Here is an 18,073-nt window from a genome sequence, read left to right as displayed (position 1 = left end):
TACATTGATAACATGGTACTTTTAAGTTTATTTTACCAGTGTTTTTAGTGTAGTTGTAATTCAGGTTACTATGAAGATTTTCATCTACATCTATTTTTCTAATATCCAGTTTACCTGTGGCAAGCACTGAAATATCTGTTATCATTGGCTTTGTCCAACCACCCAATTGTAGTTGTAGTCCGGAATGAGTTTCCAGAGTTTGTTGGGCGGGATGTTTGGATTATGTGTTTTGGATGGTTTAATTTGTATGTTCAAATTTATAGTTCAACAAACACAAAGTATTCCAACAACAAAGCCATTCCGTAAAATATTAACAACAGTGTTATGATTTCCCTTTAAACATTTAAAACTGGTTAATGTGAAACCATGTTTCACTTTTGCTTTTTTTTTTTTTAATACATGTATACCCAGAACATCTCAGGACTTGTTTTTTCTCTTTTTCTCCTTTTAACTGTGTGACTGAATTGCTCAGCTGCTTTTTACTGTTCCACTTATAAGTTTTTGGCTACCCATGAATGGACACTTTTTAGTTGCCCTTTTAACTGTGACACCCATTGATTCATTAGTGTCTGTACTAGGTCTGGGCTAGCAAATAGTAAGTGTTCTGGCAGTGTCATTTTATCCCCCATTATAATTTTACAGGGAGTTACCTCCATAACTTTATGAGTGGTAGCTCACAAGGCCATTAAAGTTAGTGACAACTGAACATTCCCATTCCTTTTATTCTATCTTTTTAGGTATTTCGTAACATTAGCTTCAGGGATTATTATAAATAAGTAATTTAGAAGACTGAGGATGGTAAGCAACATGCTATATTTCCTGTATACCTGGTAAAGCCATTGTGGTACGCATAATTTCATCAGTAATGTGTGTTCCTTGATTTGAGTTTATTACCCATGGAAGCTCCCATCTGGTAAAGATTTGTTCTAGCAGAAGCTTAGCAGTCACAGCTGCTGTGTTAGATTTCATGGGAATAGCTTTCCCCCATTTAGAAAAATCATTAACAATTACCAAGGCAAATCTATTCCCTCAAACAGTTTCAGGTAAGGGACCAATGTAATTAATTTGTAACTAGACTCAAGATCCCTTTATTTGTTGACATTCTAATCTGCCCTTATGTTTTTTAGGGCTGGATCAATTTGAGCACACACACTAGGCAGTTTTTAACACAACATCTAACATTTTGTTTCATTTGTGGCCACCACCCGATTTGTTGTATCTGTTGTCAGTAGCTATCGGCTTGGTGCTCTGCTCTTGTTTGATAAGAACAGTCAGCTGCATGCGTGTTCCCTCTGTGTGCTGCCCCAGCTCTGCATAGATAGTTGACACAGTAAACCCTAAGAGAACCCCCAAAGACCACAGACTCTAGTAAGGTACGAAGGAACCTGAGCCAGGTTTATTGTCAAATGAAGGACAGTAATAGTTTCCTATAGACTCTACAGGACATACTACGAATATGTGCAAGGGACACAGCTGGCAAGGGACACAGCTGGCAAGGGACACAGCTCAGTCAGCCGCAGAACACTCCACTGCCCCCTAGGCCAGGCAAAGATGCACACTCCGGGACCCACTTTTATACAGTTACAGGACAGATTACTCATCCCTCCTGACGTATTGAGGTACAGCCCCTTGGCTTATTAGGGTGCTGTCTCCCCTTTGATCATGTTGTTCCAGACATACAGATCTATACATCATGCTGTCCTGTCTTTAAGATACACCTGCCTGTTCCTTGTTATGTCTATGGAGTGTCCCGATGTCATCTTGGCACAAGTTCCTATTCTCACCACTTCTGTGAGTGAGGCCTACCTCTAGCTCACAGCCCAGCTTTTGCTTAGCAATGCCTGGAAGTACTTTGTTTCAGGCTTCGGGCCTCAGACTAGGCCTCTGACACAAGATTTATGTTTCAGGGACTCATTTTACTACAGTATCTAGGCCATAATGTTTTTAACTTCCTGGTGCCCCCAAGAAGAACATCACGATACATATATATAGATTCAGATTGCAGCTGTGTAGGAAAAACCCACAATCACATCCACTCAATTTTTTTCCCAGGAGAATTGTATTACCTTCAGTGAGGTTCCCCATTCTGAGTGCTCCCTGCCTAGAACAAGTTTTTGTATAGTAGTAACCTGTTTCCGCAGGGCCACCAAATCAAAATCCTACCACTGTGCCTGAACAGTGTTAACGGGGGCTCTGCTGGATTGCAATTTTCATTCAAGTCTTTTTTTTATTTATTATTTTATTATTATTATTATTATTTTCACTCTACACCCAGAGATGGTTTAGAATGAGCCTTAACCTTTAGAACGGCCAGTAACATTTCCATCTCCCATTTGCTCACCAGCATTTAATATTATAGTAAGGGGGAGCATGCAAATGTTTTTAATCCCCCGAGAGAAAACCATGATACAGTCAATCAGGCAGCAGCTCAGGCTAATACAGTATATCCCATTGTGAATCAAAAAAACCACAATTACAGGCTGCTCATAAAACATTCCCAGAACTTTGGCCACTGCTACCAAAAGGAGCAAACTTAATCTTACTGGATGGCTGTATGGAAGACTCCAGGTCCATGTTTACCAAGACAAATCTTGCTTTGTGAGTGTCCTTTTTTCAGTAAATAGAGCCATTTATGAATATTTACAGGCTTGCTCTTATTTTCTTATTACCAGGTTAATGTCCAAAGGGGAGAGGTCCCATATCATGTGTCCGGCAACAGGCATTCATGAGACCCTTCTGGGGTTAAACTATGGGCTAACAGCAAGGGTTTTTAGTAAGGGCCCTGCAAATCCACTGATATCCACTTTATACTGCAGATATCCGCATCAGTAGATTCAGATATCCACGGACCATTTCTGCAGATTATGGATGAATGTGGACACAGATTTGCATCTTCGAAGGGCTCTGTTTGTTAGTTTTCACCATAAAGCTGAAAGGAGTTCACAAGAAGTTACAGATAAACACCTCATGAAAGACCCAATGCAAAAGATCCATAGCTTCAATCTCCCACGAAGCTCATGGGCAACCCTAACCCATATCCGCACAAACCATGACAGATGCAGATACTTGCTGCACAAATGGAAAATTAAAGACTCTCCAGTGTGCAACTGTGGTCACCCAGAAGAGACTATATCAACTCAATGCCCATTCACAAATATGAAGGAGGCATCACAGCAACACACACTGCTAATCCAGATGCAATTATCTGGCTTAATCATCTGAATGTAAAATTATAGTTGTTGCTCTACAGTTACATCAGCCATACAAAGAAGACGATAAAGCAGAAAAATTCCCTTTCAGATTTGTTTATAACATTAAATATATGACAATGTTTAAACATTATACATTTCTTTACAACACTCACACCGCTTGTAGTAGTTTCTTTATCTTTGTTGCCATGCCAACTTGCATCATTAAAGGGGCCTTTTCCTCACTAGACTCAGCAAAGGATGAGGTCACCATCCTTACCAGTTAGGTCCTGTGGTGTGCGCATGAAGAACATCTCACCACCTCCTGAAGCCTGCCGCTCCTGCTCTCTCATCTATGTGATGCAAGAAGAGAGTATCAGGGAAACAGCATGCCAACAGATGTACCATGGCAATGGAACTTGGACAGATCTAGATATACAAAGAAACACTGCTTTACCTTGGCTTTCATTCTTGATATGGTTCAGCAGTGGCTGCACAGAATGGGGTCCTGGCTGGGACAAGGTCCCAAAGGAATTTTCTTCATGAGGACGATGAAAATTGTCGAGCTTCATAGGACCCATATGGGTAGGAAGAATGGCTGGCGAAGTTCCACTGCAGGGATAGAGTGCTGGGACCAAGTGAAAAACAGACACAGAGGACAGACATCAGTATAGAGCCCAGTCTACAATGACCACACAGAAAACAACCTCACAATCTTATGGCAGGGCCTTGAAATTTCTTTACTCCATTAGCAGCAAAAGTGACCACGGTGTTTGGACTCCCCAGAGACAGGTTCTCTCACAGAGATCGTGTCCAAACATGGCTCACTTTCTGTTGTACACAAAAGACAATGTTCCCCCAGTTAACAGTTCAAAGAGCATCCAAATGTGGAAAGGGATCTTTATTACTTGAAGAAAGGGAAAGCATCCCTATATCTATAACCAGGGAAGGGGGGATTTCTGCACAAAGATAAGGAGATCTGCCTCCACCCTAAAGTCAGCCTCATTGTCACTACCTGGATGATGTTCCCTCCAAAGGTTCCTCGAAGACCCTGCTGTTTGGGATAGTAAAACTCATCATTGGAGAGATTCCAGGGATCCTTCACCTCTGGCTGAGACATATTCTGATTTAACACACACACACACAAAAAAAAAAGTCAAAAATCACTCCTCCTAACCCAGTCCTATCCCCAAAGCACTGAGACTCCCAGTGACCTGCTGTGGTTCTTCCTTGATGACGCCTGTTTTTTCCCAACAGGATCCGACTCTTCTTAGAGATGATTCTTTCTTGTTCTCCTTGGAGGGGAGAGTTTAAAGTCATCTCTTCCTTTTCATCAGGAATTTCTAGTAATGAACACAGAAGATGCAGAGTGTACTTCAAGAGCTGTTCCTGAAGATTCTCTACCATCAGCACAGCTTCTTTCTGACTCAGAAAAGATCTCTACAGCAATTCAAAACCTCTTACCAGTCACCACTTGCCAAAATAACAGAATGACTCCACCGCCTTCCACAGTTGCCATCATAGCCCAATTCCCTGACAATGAGGATTCAAATGTCCCAGAGCACAAATAAGGCTCTATCTATTCAAGAGCTGTTTTTAAGTTATATTGTTCTAGAGAAATTCAGGGGGCAAATATGTAGTGAAATAGGAGACAAACACTGAGACCCCCCAAAAAATAGTCCAACTCTAGCATGGAGCTTCTGTAGCCTGGAAGGCCTGCTCTCAGTCTGAGTGAGCAGGAGCCTCAAGCTGGGGACACTGAAAAAGGTCGTCATAAAATTCTTCTCTCTTTTTCCCTCACAATAGTTGTCTTCAGTAGGTTAGATGTTGGTCCATTTGAAGGGAAGGCATTAGGACATGGTTTCATTTCTTTGTTGTATATCAGTTTGGTTCACTTTTCCTTGTCTACTGGTGCTCTGAACGTTAAGTTGGAAAATGCACGTGCCAACTTGTTAGAGTGATCAATTTTGTCTTAGTTTGTTGGATCATGTTGTAAATAGCTTTCAGAATAGGAACTCCACCAGAGAGTCCTTTGTGGCCACCTGCCTGTCCCAAGTCAGGATAAAGGACGAGGTTTGGGCGTGGGACTAGCAACTCCACCTCGAAAAAAATCAACCTGCTACAGAAACACCAACAATAGGACAACAGAGACTTTACCCTGGAAAAAGAACGTCCTTCAACCTCGAAGATGCATGACGCTGGGTGGTAAAAGCCGGAGGAAGCCACTAAGCCGATTACCCTTCTTGCAACCATGAGGATTACATAAACAGCCAACTAACTCACCAGACAGGCACTGCGGTGGAACCCCCAAGGCAAGCGGAAAAGAGGCCGTCCAAGAAACACCTACCTGGAACCAGCTAAAGCAAATGGCCCAGGATAGAGGACTCTGGAGATCTGTGGTTTGGCGGCCCATACCCCGATTGGGGGGACGGGCATGATGAGTGAGTGAGTTTCAGAATAGAAAGGTAGAGTGTTGGCCCAACAGTCAATTCCTCCCAGGAGAGCAAAAAATGGACAGCCACCCACTGGAGATTCCCATCTACATAAAACATCCCTGAAACACATCTATTATCCACACTCCTACTTTCACCCCCCCAGAATAGGATGCACTTATCTTTCCTCTTCGAGCCTCGTTTTTGTACTCTTCTAGGCACCGCCTGCCTTCTAAGTACCCCCCGCTTTCCAATAAGTGCCCTCATTCCCTGCTCTACTCTTCCCTGCTGGTCTGGAAGTATCAGCCCCAAGAAGAGACCGAGACATAGGGCTAATGCCATGATCATACCCAGGATGATGTTTTCATCATTTGGATCAAGTGTCAGGACTGGAGGATCCAAGAACATTTCCATCGCCTGGTCATCCCAGATGATATTGTCTTCCAACGCCATACACTAACTCCTCATTATCAATTGGGAAAATGGAGAACCAGGGTTTATCTTCATCCAGGGAAGCTGCAAAGATAGCAGAATGTGATCTTTGATGGTTAACACTCCACAAAGCTACTACAGCAACTTTTCAAGTCAGTCCTTTGTCCCATTTCAGTTCCACTCATCTTTTCCTCCTTCCCAGGGCTCTTGGGTCCACCGCCTCCAAAGGCAAAAAAATACACACAGAACCTTATACTGTGGCAGGAACAGAGCCTTCGCATAAGCATATACCCTACTACAGCTGGACAAAAGGTCTCTGAAGAGCCACACGTGGCCCCCATGACATTTTGCCATTAAAGGGGAAGACCTTCAGATAAGCAAAGTAAAAAGTCTCAGAGAGGTCACAAGCCTCTTAGGAGCTCTGATGACTCATGAAAGCCCATGATACTTAGCTTTATGGGGGATAAGGAGAGACTCTCTAAGAGGGACAGAGAAGGCCCTTTGAGAGGTTATGTAAGTCAGCAGGACATCCTGCTGACCTGGAAGTCACTGATTATTGAAGGACCCTCCTACCCCTAGTATTGAGCCCAAGTTTATACAGAAGTCTTTCTCCACATAGCCCACTATTCACAGACTAATGCTGCTCATTACCTTGCTGCTCAGGAGGCTGTTTTCTCTTTGCCCTTTGCGATGCCCAGGACCCCTGCTACACTGGGTTTCTGCACTAGTGGAATGGGTGGATTGAGCAAAGAGCCACTACGGTTTAGCCCTGGAGAGGAAAACAAGAGTAACATTAGGGTTTTTCTGATGACTGTTAAACCCGAACTCAAACCCAGACGGAAAACTGTTTCCAGTCTCTGCCTAGGGGTAGGATCCTTGCCTCACAAATCTTGACCCCAAAGAATGTTACATTTCAGCAACATAGCTGATGCCTGCAGGAGGCTCTGAAATGCTGATGCTAATGAAATGCTATATTTCTCCCCCAAGCCCAGCAGGATATATTTCAGAGGGACAGCACCAGAGTATTCTTCTCAATACCAGATAGGATCTGTGAACAGCACAATAAGAGAGACACCTGCTTAGTGCACAACAGAGGGTAAAAAAACAAAACTAGATGTTAGGTTGCACTGAGAGAAACAATGATACTGAACATATTATGTCATTATATAAATAAATTATACGTCCTGACCTGCAACAACACGTTCAGTTATGGTTACCCCACCTGAAGAGAGCGACCAAAAATTAAATGGGTCCGGAGATGGGTAAGAAAGATTATTACAAACCTGAGAGTTGTGTTTGAGGACAGATTGAAAAGATTAGGACTGCCTAGTGAGCAGACAAGAGAGGGTATGATGAAGAGGTATAGAATGGTGTGGAGAAGACAAGCAGAGCACTGTTATTTGCCCTCTTGCATAAAACAAGAACATTTAAATCTGAAAAGTAAATTTTTTTGACCCAATGCATATTCTGTGGAACTCACTGTCACCAGACTAAAACAAAGATCTGTACATTATTCAAAGGATTCAACATGGAACTGAACAATAAAATATGTGCAATTCCTTTAGAAAGAATACAAATTTGCAAGGGATATAAACCTTTATATTTCAAGGCCTAAACCAAACATTCATTGCCCAAGATTAAGAAATCTCTCATATGGGCAGATTATTCCACAACTGTTTATTAAGAGCCGTAGTCAGTGATACGATGCTGGACTAGATGGGTCACTTATGATGAAGTCTAGTAATGCCCACGTACCTAGTAAGGAAACAGAAGGTTTATTCCTATCAGAGGGCACAGTTTTGGGGAAAGAGAAGCTTCTTTCCACTGGGCAAAACTGAGGGCTTCATCTTTTATGGTGGGACTTGAGGCAGCATTTTAGGGCCAGAAATCCCACCCTGGAGTGTGGATTTTACTACATAAGGGATCTTTGACTTTCCTTATTTAGTTTAAAAAGGAAAACTGAATCCACATTTCTGCTGTGCAAGATCTCAGTAATCCTGGAGGGGAGGCTAGAGCCAACAGCAGAATAGGGCAGAGAGGATACTGTCCAGAATATAGTAAAAGTCACTTATTTGACTGATTTTTTTTTTTTTTTTACAAGACAGTATTCCTCTTCTGCAGGTGTTCAACCATCTCCTCCTCAGCCTGCTCCCTAATCTGACACTACCCCCACAATTAGCAACCTTGCACTTCTAGCATATACTCAAACAACTATACACACATTCCTCTACAACTCAACTCCAAGCAGCACCTAAACATATTCTTTAGAGTCTAGTATGAATGAGGCACCGGCAAAGTCTGCAATAAGTTATTTGTATGGAAAATACACGTCACAGTCTCCATGGCAGGATCTAAAAGCACCACTGTTGAGGCAGCTTCTCCCTCCAGTGAGCCTCCTGTGGGGAGGTCCTGGTAAAACGTAGGAGCAAGATTATCAGATCAGATCATTGTCTGGCAACATCACTGCAGCACCTATGACAATTTGTCACTGCAAATGCAATGGCACTGCTGCCTGGACACACGAGCCCTCCAAACAACAGGAACCGTGATACTCGTTCCCCAGCCTCCCAGGAATCCCACACAACTTTCTTCCCCCTCAATATCCTGTTATCCCCTACAGTCCTCCCATAATCCTCCACGTGACCACAGCATGCTGGAACAATTTGTGTAGCGGGGATACTGAAAGCCATTGAACCAACTGTAAACCCTGTCTATGATGGACACCACTTCAAGCACACCCAGCACCCCTAGTTCCAGCACCTATGCTTTGTCACTCAGCCCTCCTCAGCTGTACAAGGGGCTGCAGTGTGGTGATCCAGACAGTTAACACACCATCAGCGCTGTGAGGAGCAGTCTCTATACACCACAGAATCATAGAATGTAGGATTGGAAGGGACATCAGTATGTCATCTAGTCCAGTCCCCTGCACTGAGGCAGAACTACACATTATCTAGACCATCCCTGAGAGGTGTTTCTCTAACCTGACCCGACAGTTAGGAAGTTTTTCCTAATCTCTAACCTAAATTTCTCTTGCTACAATTAAAACCTTTATTTCTTGTCTAGTCCTCAGTGGTTAAGGAAAACAATTTATCACTCTCCTCTTTGTAACAACCTTTTACACACTTGAAGACTATGTCTCCCCTTAGGCTTCTCCTCTCCAGGCTAATCAAACCCGTTCTTTTCCCCCCAATCTTTCTTCATGTTTTCTAGATCTTGAATAATTTTTGTTGCTTTCCTCTGGACTTTCTCCAGTTTGTCCACAACTTTCCCAAAGTGTGCTGCCCAGAACTGCAGAACCGCACACTGTACTCCAGCTGTGGCATTATCAGTGCTGAGCACAGTGGAAGAATAACTTCCCATATTTGCTTACAACATGCTGCTAATACAGATCAGAACGATGTTCACTCTTTTGGAATGGTGTTACACTGTTGACTCACATTTAATTTGTGATCCACTAAAACCCCCAGATCCTTTCTGCAGAACTCCTTCCTAGTCATTCTCCATTTTGTATTTGTGCAATTGATTGTTCCTTCCTAAGTGCAGGACTTTGCATTTGTCCTTATTGAATTTCATCCTATTTATTTCAGACCATTTCTTCAGTTTGTCAAGATCATTTTGAATGCTAATCCTGTCCTCCAAAGTGTTTGCAGTCCCTCCTAGCTTGGCATTGCCCACAAATTTTATAAGTCTACTCTCTGTGCCATTATCTATATCATTTATGAAGATATCGAATAGAACTGGACTCAGGACTGATCCCTGCAGGACCCCACTCGATATGCCCTTCCAGTTTGACTGTGAACCACTAATAACTACTCTCTGAGTACAGTTTCAACGGGTTGTGCGTTCACCTATAGTAGGTTTGTCTAGGCTATATTTCTCTAGTTTGCTTATGAGAAGGTCATGTGAGACAGTATCAAAAGGCTTACTAAAGTCAAGATATATCACATCTACTGCTTCCCCCTATCCACATGACTCCTTACACTGTCAAAGAAGGTTGTTAGGTTAGTTTTACGTGATTTGTTCCTGACAAATCCATGGCAACTACTACTTATCACCTTACTATCTTGCGGGGGCTTATAAATTGATTTGCTCTATTATCTTTCTGGGTACCAAAGTTAAGATGACTGTTCTATAATTCCCTGGATTCTCTTTATTCCTCTTTCTATAGATAGATAGTATATTAGCCCTTTTCCAGTCCTCTGGGATCTCTCATATCCTCCATGAGTTCTCAAAGATAATCGCTAATGGCTCAGAGATCTCCTCAGCCAGTTCTTTAAGTATTCTAAGGCTATGGCTACACTACCGCAGTAAATCGACCTAAGTTATGCTACTCCAGTTATGTGAACAATGTAACTGAAGTCAACATAGCTTAGGTTAACTTACTGCAGTGTCTACGCTGCGCTGCGTCAACGAGAGACGCTCTCCCATCGACTTCACTGGGAACAAGAGGAGTAAGACGAGTATCGGAGTCAACTGGAGAGCGCTCTGCCATCGATTTAGCAGGTCTTCACTAGACCTGCTAAATCAAACCCTGGTGCATCGATCACTGGAGCACCAATCCCCCAGGTAGCGTAGACATGGCCTAAAATGTATTTCATGAGGCCCTGCCGATCTGAAGACATCTAACTTACCTGAGCCCTGGTTTACACTTCAAAATTAGTTTGGTATAACTATGTCGCTCAAAGGTAAATCCATACCCTTGAGCAACTTAGTTATACCAACCTAACCACCAGTGTAGACAGCACTGTATTGGCAGCAGAGCTTCTCTCAAAGACCTAGCTACTTCCTCTTGCAGAGGTGGATTAACTATGCTGATGGGAAAGCTCTCTCCTGTCGGCATAGAGCGTCCTCATTAAAGTGCTACAGTGGCATAACTGCATCAGTCCAGCTGCATTGGTGCAGTGTTTTAAGCAGAGACCTGCCCTAAGATTCTTAATTTGTTCTTTCCCTATTTTAACTTCAAATCATACTCCATTTACACTGATGTTCACTATATTAGTCCTCCGATCACTGCTAACCATTTTGGTGAACGCTGAAACAAAAAAGGCATTTAACACTTCAGACATTGCTGAGTTTTCTGCTATTGTCTTTCCCCCTCATTGAGTAATTGGCCTACTCTGCTCTTAGTCCCTGTAGCAGTTCAGACCCACTGCTGCAGCACCTCCTTCCGGTCATGCTGGGAATTCTCTCTCGGACCACCAGCGATCCTTTTACTAGCAGTGTCTCACTCGCCATTACTTCCACTTCCTCCACCATCTCTACCATCTGCACCCATGTCGCTCCCAGACCGCAGTGTCCTCTTCAGGACACAGACCACCAGCTGTGCCCCAGCCCACACTCCTCCCTTTCGGGAAGAGGCGGTCCTCAGTCCTTCCACACGTCTCAGCAGTCAACTGCAGTCTCTAGTCTAGCCCCTGGCTTCAGGCCACTCTCTTCATTGGCAAGTAGGGGTAAAGGGGGGGAAGGGGAACCCAGACCCGCCCGCAACTCTGGGTCCTGGCCCAGGGACCCTATAGCTGGCAGCCACTTACTGTCCCTCCTCCTATTCCCGCTGCCTACTTTCACTTGGCCACTTCCCCCATAGCCCTAGCACCTTTGCTGCCCTTGCTTCATGGCCTCAGTCTGGCCATGATCAGCCAAGAGCTCCCCTCTTGCTCTGCTACCCTGCCCAGCACTGCAGTATCTCCATGGCTCCTCGGCAGACAGTCCTTTCCCCTTGCCTCCAGGAAGAGACTAACCCTTGCTCTGCTGAGCAGGCCCTTTATATTGGGCTGCTCCAGCAAGCCTTCTCCTGACTGGCTCTCTCAATAAACCCTTTCCTGATTGACTGGGTTCTGCACAGTCTCCAAGACTGCCTTAACCCCTCTCCTGCCTGTGTGGGGCAGCCACCTCACCACAGTCCCCCTCCTGCTTCGAATGTATTTGTAAAACGTTTTCTTGTCACCCCTTATATCCCTGCCTAGTTTAATCTCATTTTATGAAAAGCTTGGCCTAATTTTGTTTCCATATTCTTGTATTGTTTTTTATATTCGTCTTTTGTAATTTGACCTACCTTCTGAGTTTTTATGATTCTTTTTGAGTTCAAGGTTACGACGTTCTCCTGGTTAAGCCACGGTGGTCTGTTAATATATTTCCTATTTTTCCTATACACTGGGATAGTTTGCTCTTATGCATTTAATAAAGTCTCTTCAAAAAACTGCTAACTCTCCTGAACCTTTTTCCCTGAGACTTGTGTCCCACGAGATCTTACCTACCAATTTGCTGAAGACTGCCTTCTGGAAATCCATTGTCTTTATTCTGCTGTCTTCCCTCCAACCATTCCTGAGAATCATGAACTTATTTCATGATCACTTTCGCCCAAGCTGCTTTCCACCTTCAAATTCTCAACCAGTTCTTCATTTGTCAGAATCAAATCTAGAACAGCCTCTCCACTAATCGCTTTCTTCACCTTCTGTAACAAAGCTGCTCCTGACCCCAGGCACTACCCCTGCATAGCCATAGTTTTTCCCTACTTTCTGACAGCTCAGCTCAATTTTCCTTGCCCTCTCAGAGCCCCTCCCCCATCCTCACTACCCCCTGCTATCTAATCTGCTTCCCTGGCTCCTCAGGGTGTCTGATCACAAGACTCAGGGAGACAAGGTAGCAGCATCCAAAAATGAGAGTAATTGGTATAACCTGACAGTTCCATCAGCTTTCCTTGGAGAGACAGAGTAAGTTATAATGAATAAAGAATGATTCTGGATTTACAGTTCAATTTTAAAAACCAGCCTATGTCTGAGCTTGAGATAAAAGTTGGGTGTTTGTAAAAACTGTGTTCCTTTAGCTAGAGGAGCACTAAAATATTGTCTTCTCAGGAACAATGTGAGAAAGGTTCCTTTTTAAATGTCGCCTCTGATAAAATACACAAAATTCCACTAGCCCCTGAAGAGCAAACATCCAAGCATTAACTTGCAAAGCAGAGGAATTTTAGTGCTGCCATAAATGGAAAACTGAACAGTCACTAGAGGGCCTCCAGGACATCAGCCTTTGGTACTGAATTAGGTATGTCTAGCCCCTCATTTCAGTTAGAAAGGGGAAGGACAGCAGGACATTTTGCTGGACATGGACTTGGCTTTCAATGTTCTCTCGTCTAACAGAAGAGGCCAAGCCTGATTGGGCAGGAGGAGGACAAAAAGGCTTTGGCCTCAACATGGTTTAGCCAAAGCCACCTGCTGATTGAGAAAGAACACAAACCCACATGCTGAAGAGGAGAGAATGGGGAATTAGTTTGTACACGACATTCTCAATTAGGCAACTCAGAGATCCCCTCATTCTACCCACTCCCGCAGGGCGTGCGCATGAGAAAGTGTAAAGACAGCTGCCGTGCACCTTGCTGGGCATTGTACGCAGTGGCATTTCTGGTCATACTAGAGGGCAGCCAGCCTGCCAGGCTCGCACGCTGTGTTTTAGTCCCTTTGTGTTTGACATCCTCCCCATTCCAGATCACATCATCCTCCCATTGTAGCTGTGTCACCATGAGGAAGTGCTCATCAGCCAGCAAGTCATCCTTCTCAGCCATCACTCCCAAGTTCTGCAGAGGGAACAATGGCATTAGACCCTAGTTAACTGATTTGCTGCTTAAACTATAGAAGAAAGAGTCTCCATTGTGAATCTTTCCCCTTTCTCCCTCCCACTCACATCTCTTCCACTGGCTGGTTCCCTGCCTTATTCACCACCCCAGCCCTGTTCCCTTACCGTATAATAATAATATATGGAGATATACTTATCTCACAGAACTGGAAGGGACCCTGAAAGGTCATTGAGTCCAGCCCCTGCCTTCACTAGTACTGATTTTGCCCCAGATCCCTAAGTGGCCCCCTCAATGACTGAACTCACAACCCTGGGTTTAGCAGGCCAATGCTCAAACCACTGAGCTATCCCTCCCCCCGTTATTCACCACCACCACACAACCACACTCTCACAGCCCCCTTCCCCTTACACATGCTTCCTCTCACCTTCTCCATAGAATGACTTGAAGTCTCTTTTTCTCTCACATGCTCTTTTAGTTTGAAACCATAGTCAAATCCACTGCCATCCTCAGGGATCCCCAGCATATCATACCAGAGCTGGGCTGGCCCATAACGCCATTCAGAAACCTTGGGCTTGGTATCTGTCACTTTGTCTATGTCTCCAGTAGACTGGGAAAACTTGGACTCCACAGGTGCCATCATAGTGATCTGCAGCACAGCAGGAAAAAGGAACCTGTCAGTCACCGCTTTCAGAGCTGGCAACAGGAGGTTTTGCTTTCAAATTCTGTCTCATTCTCAGTGGAGAGGAGCAGCAGAGATGCATATTCAAACTTAACAGCTGCATTAGCAAATGCTGGAACTAGCAGTCCAGCAATACGAGGACTCTCCACTGCTACAATAAATGGTGAAAGAGTCCCCTAATTCCTTACCATACAAGGGCTCTTAACCCACTAGGGAATGGTCTCTGGAGCCCCTGCTTAATATCCAAGGAGTAGCCTCTGCACAGGGGGAATGGCAGCCTAACCACCCCTCACTAGTATTGTCCTGGCAGGGTGACTACCTGTTACTAGCTAGAGACCTTCCTAAATCTCAGATGTCTCACCTCATCATCTGAGAGGCACTGCTCAGGAGGAGGAGGAGGAGCAAATTCATATTCCCAGGGAGACTTCTCTTCCATTCCTGCCTCAGTTGCAGTTTCACCCTCCTGGATCTGCACTTCTTGCATTAGCTCCCGATGTTTCTTTTTACGTTTCCTCCGGGCACTACGCCAAACAGAAGGAACATTCTTCCCAGGACCAAAGAGACGGAGAAAACGCAGCACCTACAACAAGAAGAAAGACTGTCACAAGGACAAATGACAGGTCCCTGATGACATAAGCACAAGCATTTCATACATATGAGCAGCAACGGTGAGGAAGCACTCCAAGCCCAAGAGACTTTTTCACCAAGGCCAGGCCAGGAGCAAGAAATAACTGGAGAAGTGTAACCACTTAACTTCCATAGTGCCCCCACAATCCCTGGTGCAGCTGGTGGTCTCATTGTTCTCAGATTTGAAACAAATCAGAGACATTTTCTCTCTGTTTGGTAGAACCTTTATTTAACCCTCAAGGATATTTTATTCTGAAATTCACCTGAAAGTTAAACCCTGAGCATAGGGGGAACAGTCCCCATTTATCCAGGTGGGGCACAACAGAATCTGGACAAAATGTCTTTCCATTCAGCATATTCCATTACTAGAGACATATTGAAAAGTTAGAGATCATGCCAAGAAAAGCCAAGAAAACTGTTAACAGGATGGAGGGAACTTTTTATAAGGAAGGAAAAAGAGTTAAACATGTAAATCCTTTCTAGATTATAACTATTAGAGGGGCAGAGACACAGCAGTATAGAAATATCTGAAGTGTGTAAAAACCAAGGAGAAAGCTGATGTATAATATTACACACAAATAATATTACAAGAATGTTAAAGTTTCAAAGCTGACCACTCAAAAGTTCAGGAATGATAGAATTAATGTTGTACATTCAACCTTAACTCTGCTCTCTGGTGCATATGCATTGTAATACAAGGTGTATAATCAAACACACAGGAATCCTGCCTCATTCAGTACATAGGATGAATGGTCCCAGGGAATGGAGCAGCTGGTTCAATTATTTTTTATCTGATCATTCAGTGTGTGGTCATTTGGATTGATTTAGACGGAATAAATGGGCTAAAGGTGTTAACATAACCCAGTGACTGTCCAACATTAAACAGTGTTAAACAGGGTACAGGGCCTGATATAGAGACACCTCAGCCTGCTTAGCACCATGGCAAACATCCCACTACACTTTTTTTAACCTTTTATTAAAGATACAGAAAAGGACAAACAGTTAAAATTTTAAGCAAGGTTTTAATTTTAACAACATCCTTTGCTCCCTTTCTCTTTAGCTGCCGATAGCTTTTAGAAGGAAAGAATGCCCTCCTGTTTGACAGTCTCTTAGATGGGATCTAATGCTGCCCTTTTGGGGAAAGGAGAAGAAATTAGTTGAGATGGGCTGGAGGTGCTGTTACTGTTGTTGTCGTTAAAGTCCAGTCTTAGAACGAAAAGCCCCCTTGTCTGACAATCTCTCAGCTGGGATCTAAGATGATAACAACTCATCCTTGATGGTATCTGGGATTCAGCTGGAGCTGGTAGGGGTGGTGATATCATCTGGGTCCCTCTCTATTTGGCCAGGACACCTCAAGGATTAGGATGATGAAGGCCCAGGATCCCAGGAAACAGTGGGTGTGGCAGCCATAATGGTGAAGCTCACTCCAAGGGCCTTTGTCTGTTCTTTTCATCTGTTCTTCTTTTTGTTCCACCTACCCCACACACTAAAAATCTCTTTCTTTAAGGGCCCAAAAAGGGAGTGATGGGCAGAAAAGCCCATCTCTAATTATTTTATCCACCAATTAGGCCCAATATCAGACATACCCATTTTGGCTCATTCACTTCCAGCTCCACAGATCCTGTTTTTAACAAGCATAATTTCAACAGAGTCTTTGAATCATATCAACGAGGCCTTTTTTGTTTAAACTAATTCAGTTATTCTGTCTCCCTTTCATGCCTTTTCCCATCAATGTTATTGTAACATCTCATTCACTTTTACATACTTTTTACAGGTGATCAATTTGGGTACCTTTGTAGGGCCAATTATCATAACAGGTCCCATGACTTCTTTACTCACCACCACCTAAACCCTAAACCGAAGATAGAATTGTGCGGTTTTGTTTTAAAGAGTCATGAGTGCTCAGAACTTCTGGAAAATCAGGCCCCTGATGTCCCAAGTTGAGCACCCAGAAAATGAAGACGACAATTAGCAAGTACCTGCAAAACATAAGAACAAAGGAATTGCCACACTAGATCAGATCCTAGGTCCATCTAGCCCAGGATCCAGTCTCAGACAGTAGGGAGCACCAGATTCAAAAAAAAGGTGCTCCCTACTGTAAGCAGGCGGGAGATGATCTGTACCTCTGCATTAAGTCTCTTCCATATCTCTAATAAGTTAAAGTTTGTCTTAAGCCTTGAACCATGAGGTTTAATATCTGAAAAAATTTGAGTGAGTTGTTCAGCAGCCAATAAGTAGTCTGTGGCAGAGCCAGGGATAGAACCCAGTACTGCTAGCTCGCAGCCAACTACCTTAACTACAAGCCCATTCTCTCTCTTTCAACAGTCTCCCTATATCCTTCACTTCAACCTTCCAACTTTTGCAACAACATAAGTAGGACTCAGATAGATAACAACCATATTCATTAGGCAGCCCCAGTTAATCCACTGAGGCTATGGCTACACTTGAAATTTCAAAGCACTGCCAAGTGTGAGTGTAGTCGGAGCGCCAGTGCTGGGAGAGAGCACTGAGGCTTTACAGCGCTGTATCTTGCAGGGTTCAGGGGGGTGTTTTTTCACACCCTTGAGCACGACAGTTGCAGGGCTGTGAAGTGCCAGTGTAGCCATGGTCTGAGTCTCATTCACCATGAGAACCAAGTAAGGCAAAGATTCTGTGGCAAATAGTATGGGATCATCTAACTAAAGATGGTATCACAATGGGGCAGGAATTCAGGTGTAAATCTGCCACAGGCCTCAAGTAAGGGGTCACATGTAGGTGCCACAATCTGGCCTTCTGCTCCTGAAGCAAAGTAAACTGTAAACCAGCCCTATACTTGATAAAGATGACCTCCCCGCTCCATGCAGGGTCAGCTGCACTGCACACAAACATTGAGAATAAAGGGAGCCAGAATCCAGGCTCCACCTTGTCCCTTCCCATTTGTGTGGGAGAGTGAGTAGCAGCCCCACAAAGGCAGCTCTCCTCTGTTCCATGACCTGTAATATAGGTAGCGCATAAAAGGGAAGTAAGGGCGCATCATATGCACCCTTGTGGAGACTTACAGTGGGTCACAATCTGGCCCTATGAATGCATGGATAATTTAAATTATGTCATTTCCTAACTTTTGAGCATGTGACTTTGAACTATACCTAATCCAGCTAGGAAACTT

The 18,073-nt window shown here is 43.9% G+C and overlaps 1 protein-coding gene across 1 annotated transcript in view; it reads right to left on the bottom strand.

Moving 5' to 3' along the window:
- TAF1 (TATA-box binding protein associated factor 1) overlaps positions 1–18,073 on the bottom strand; it is a 120,163-nt gene that overhangs the window by 85,761 nt on the left and 16,329 nt on the right. The window contains 14 exon segments of the mRNA XM_030575944.1: positions 3,367–3,444; positions 3,446–3,541; positions 3,638–3,780; positions 3,783–3,816; positions 4,204–4,311; positions 4,403–4,492; positions 4,494–4,531; positions 5,971–6,068; positions 6,070–6,136; positions 6,704–6,725; positions 6,727–6,821; positions 13,421–13,622; positions 14,047–14,268; positions 14,663–14,881. Of these exon segments, the coding sequence (XP_030431804.1) occupies positions 3,367–3,444; positions 3,446–3,541; positions 3,638–3,780; positions 3,783–3,816; positions 4,204–4,311; positions 4,403–4,492; positions 4,494–4,531; positions 5,971–6,068; positions 6,070–6,136; positions 6,704–6,725; positions 6,727–6,821; positions 13,421–13,622; positions 14,047–14,268; positions 14,663–14,881 (1,512 nt within the window).

This window comes from Gopherus evgoodei, chromosome 9, assembly GCF_007399415.2.
Source record: "Gopherus evgoodei ecotype Sinaloan lineage chromosome 9, rGopEvg1_v1.p, whole genome shotgun sequence".
NCBI lineage: Eukaryota > Metazoa > Chordata > Testudines > Testudinidae > Gopherus > Gopherus evgoodei.
The sequence above is the reverse complement of the archived record's forward strand: the minus strand, read 5'-3'. Positions and strand labels throughout refer to the sequence as shown.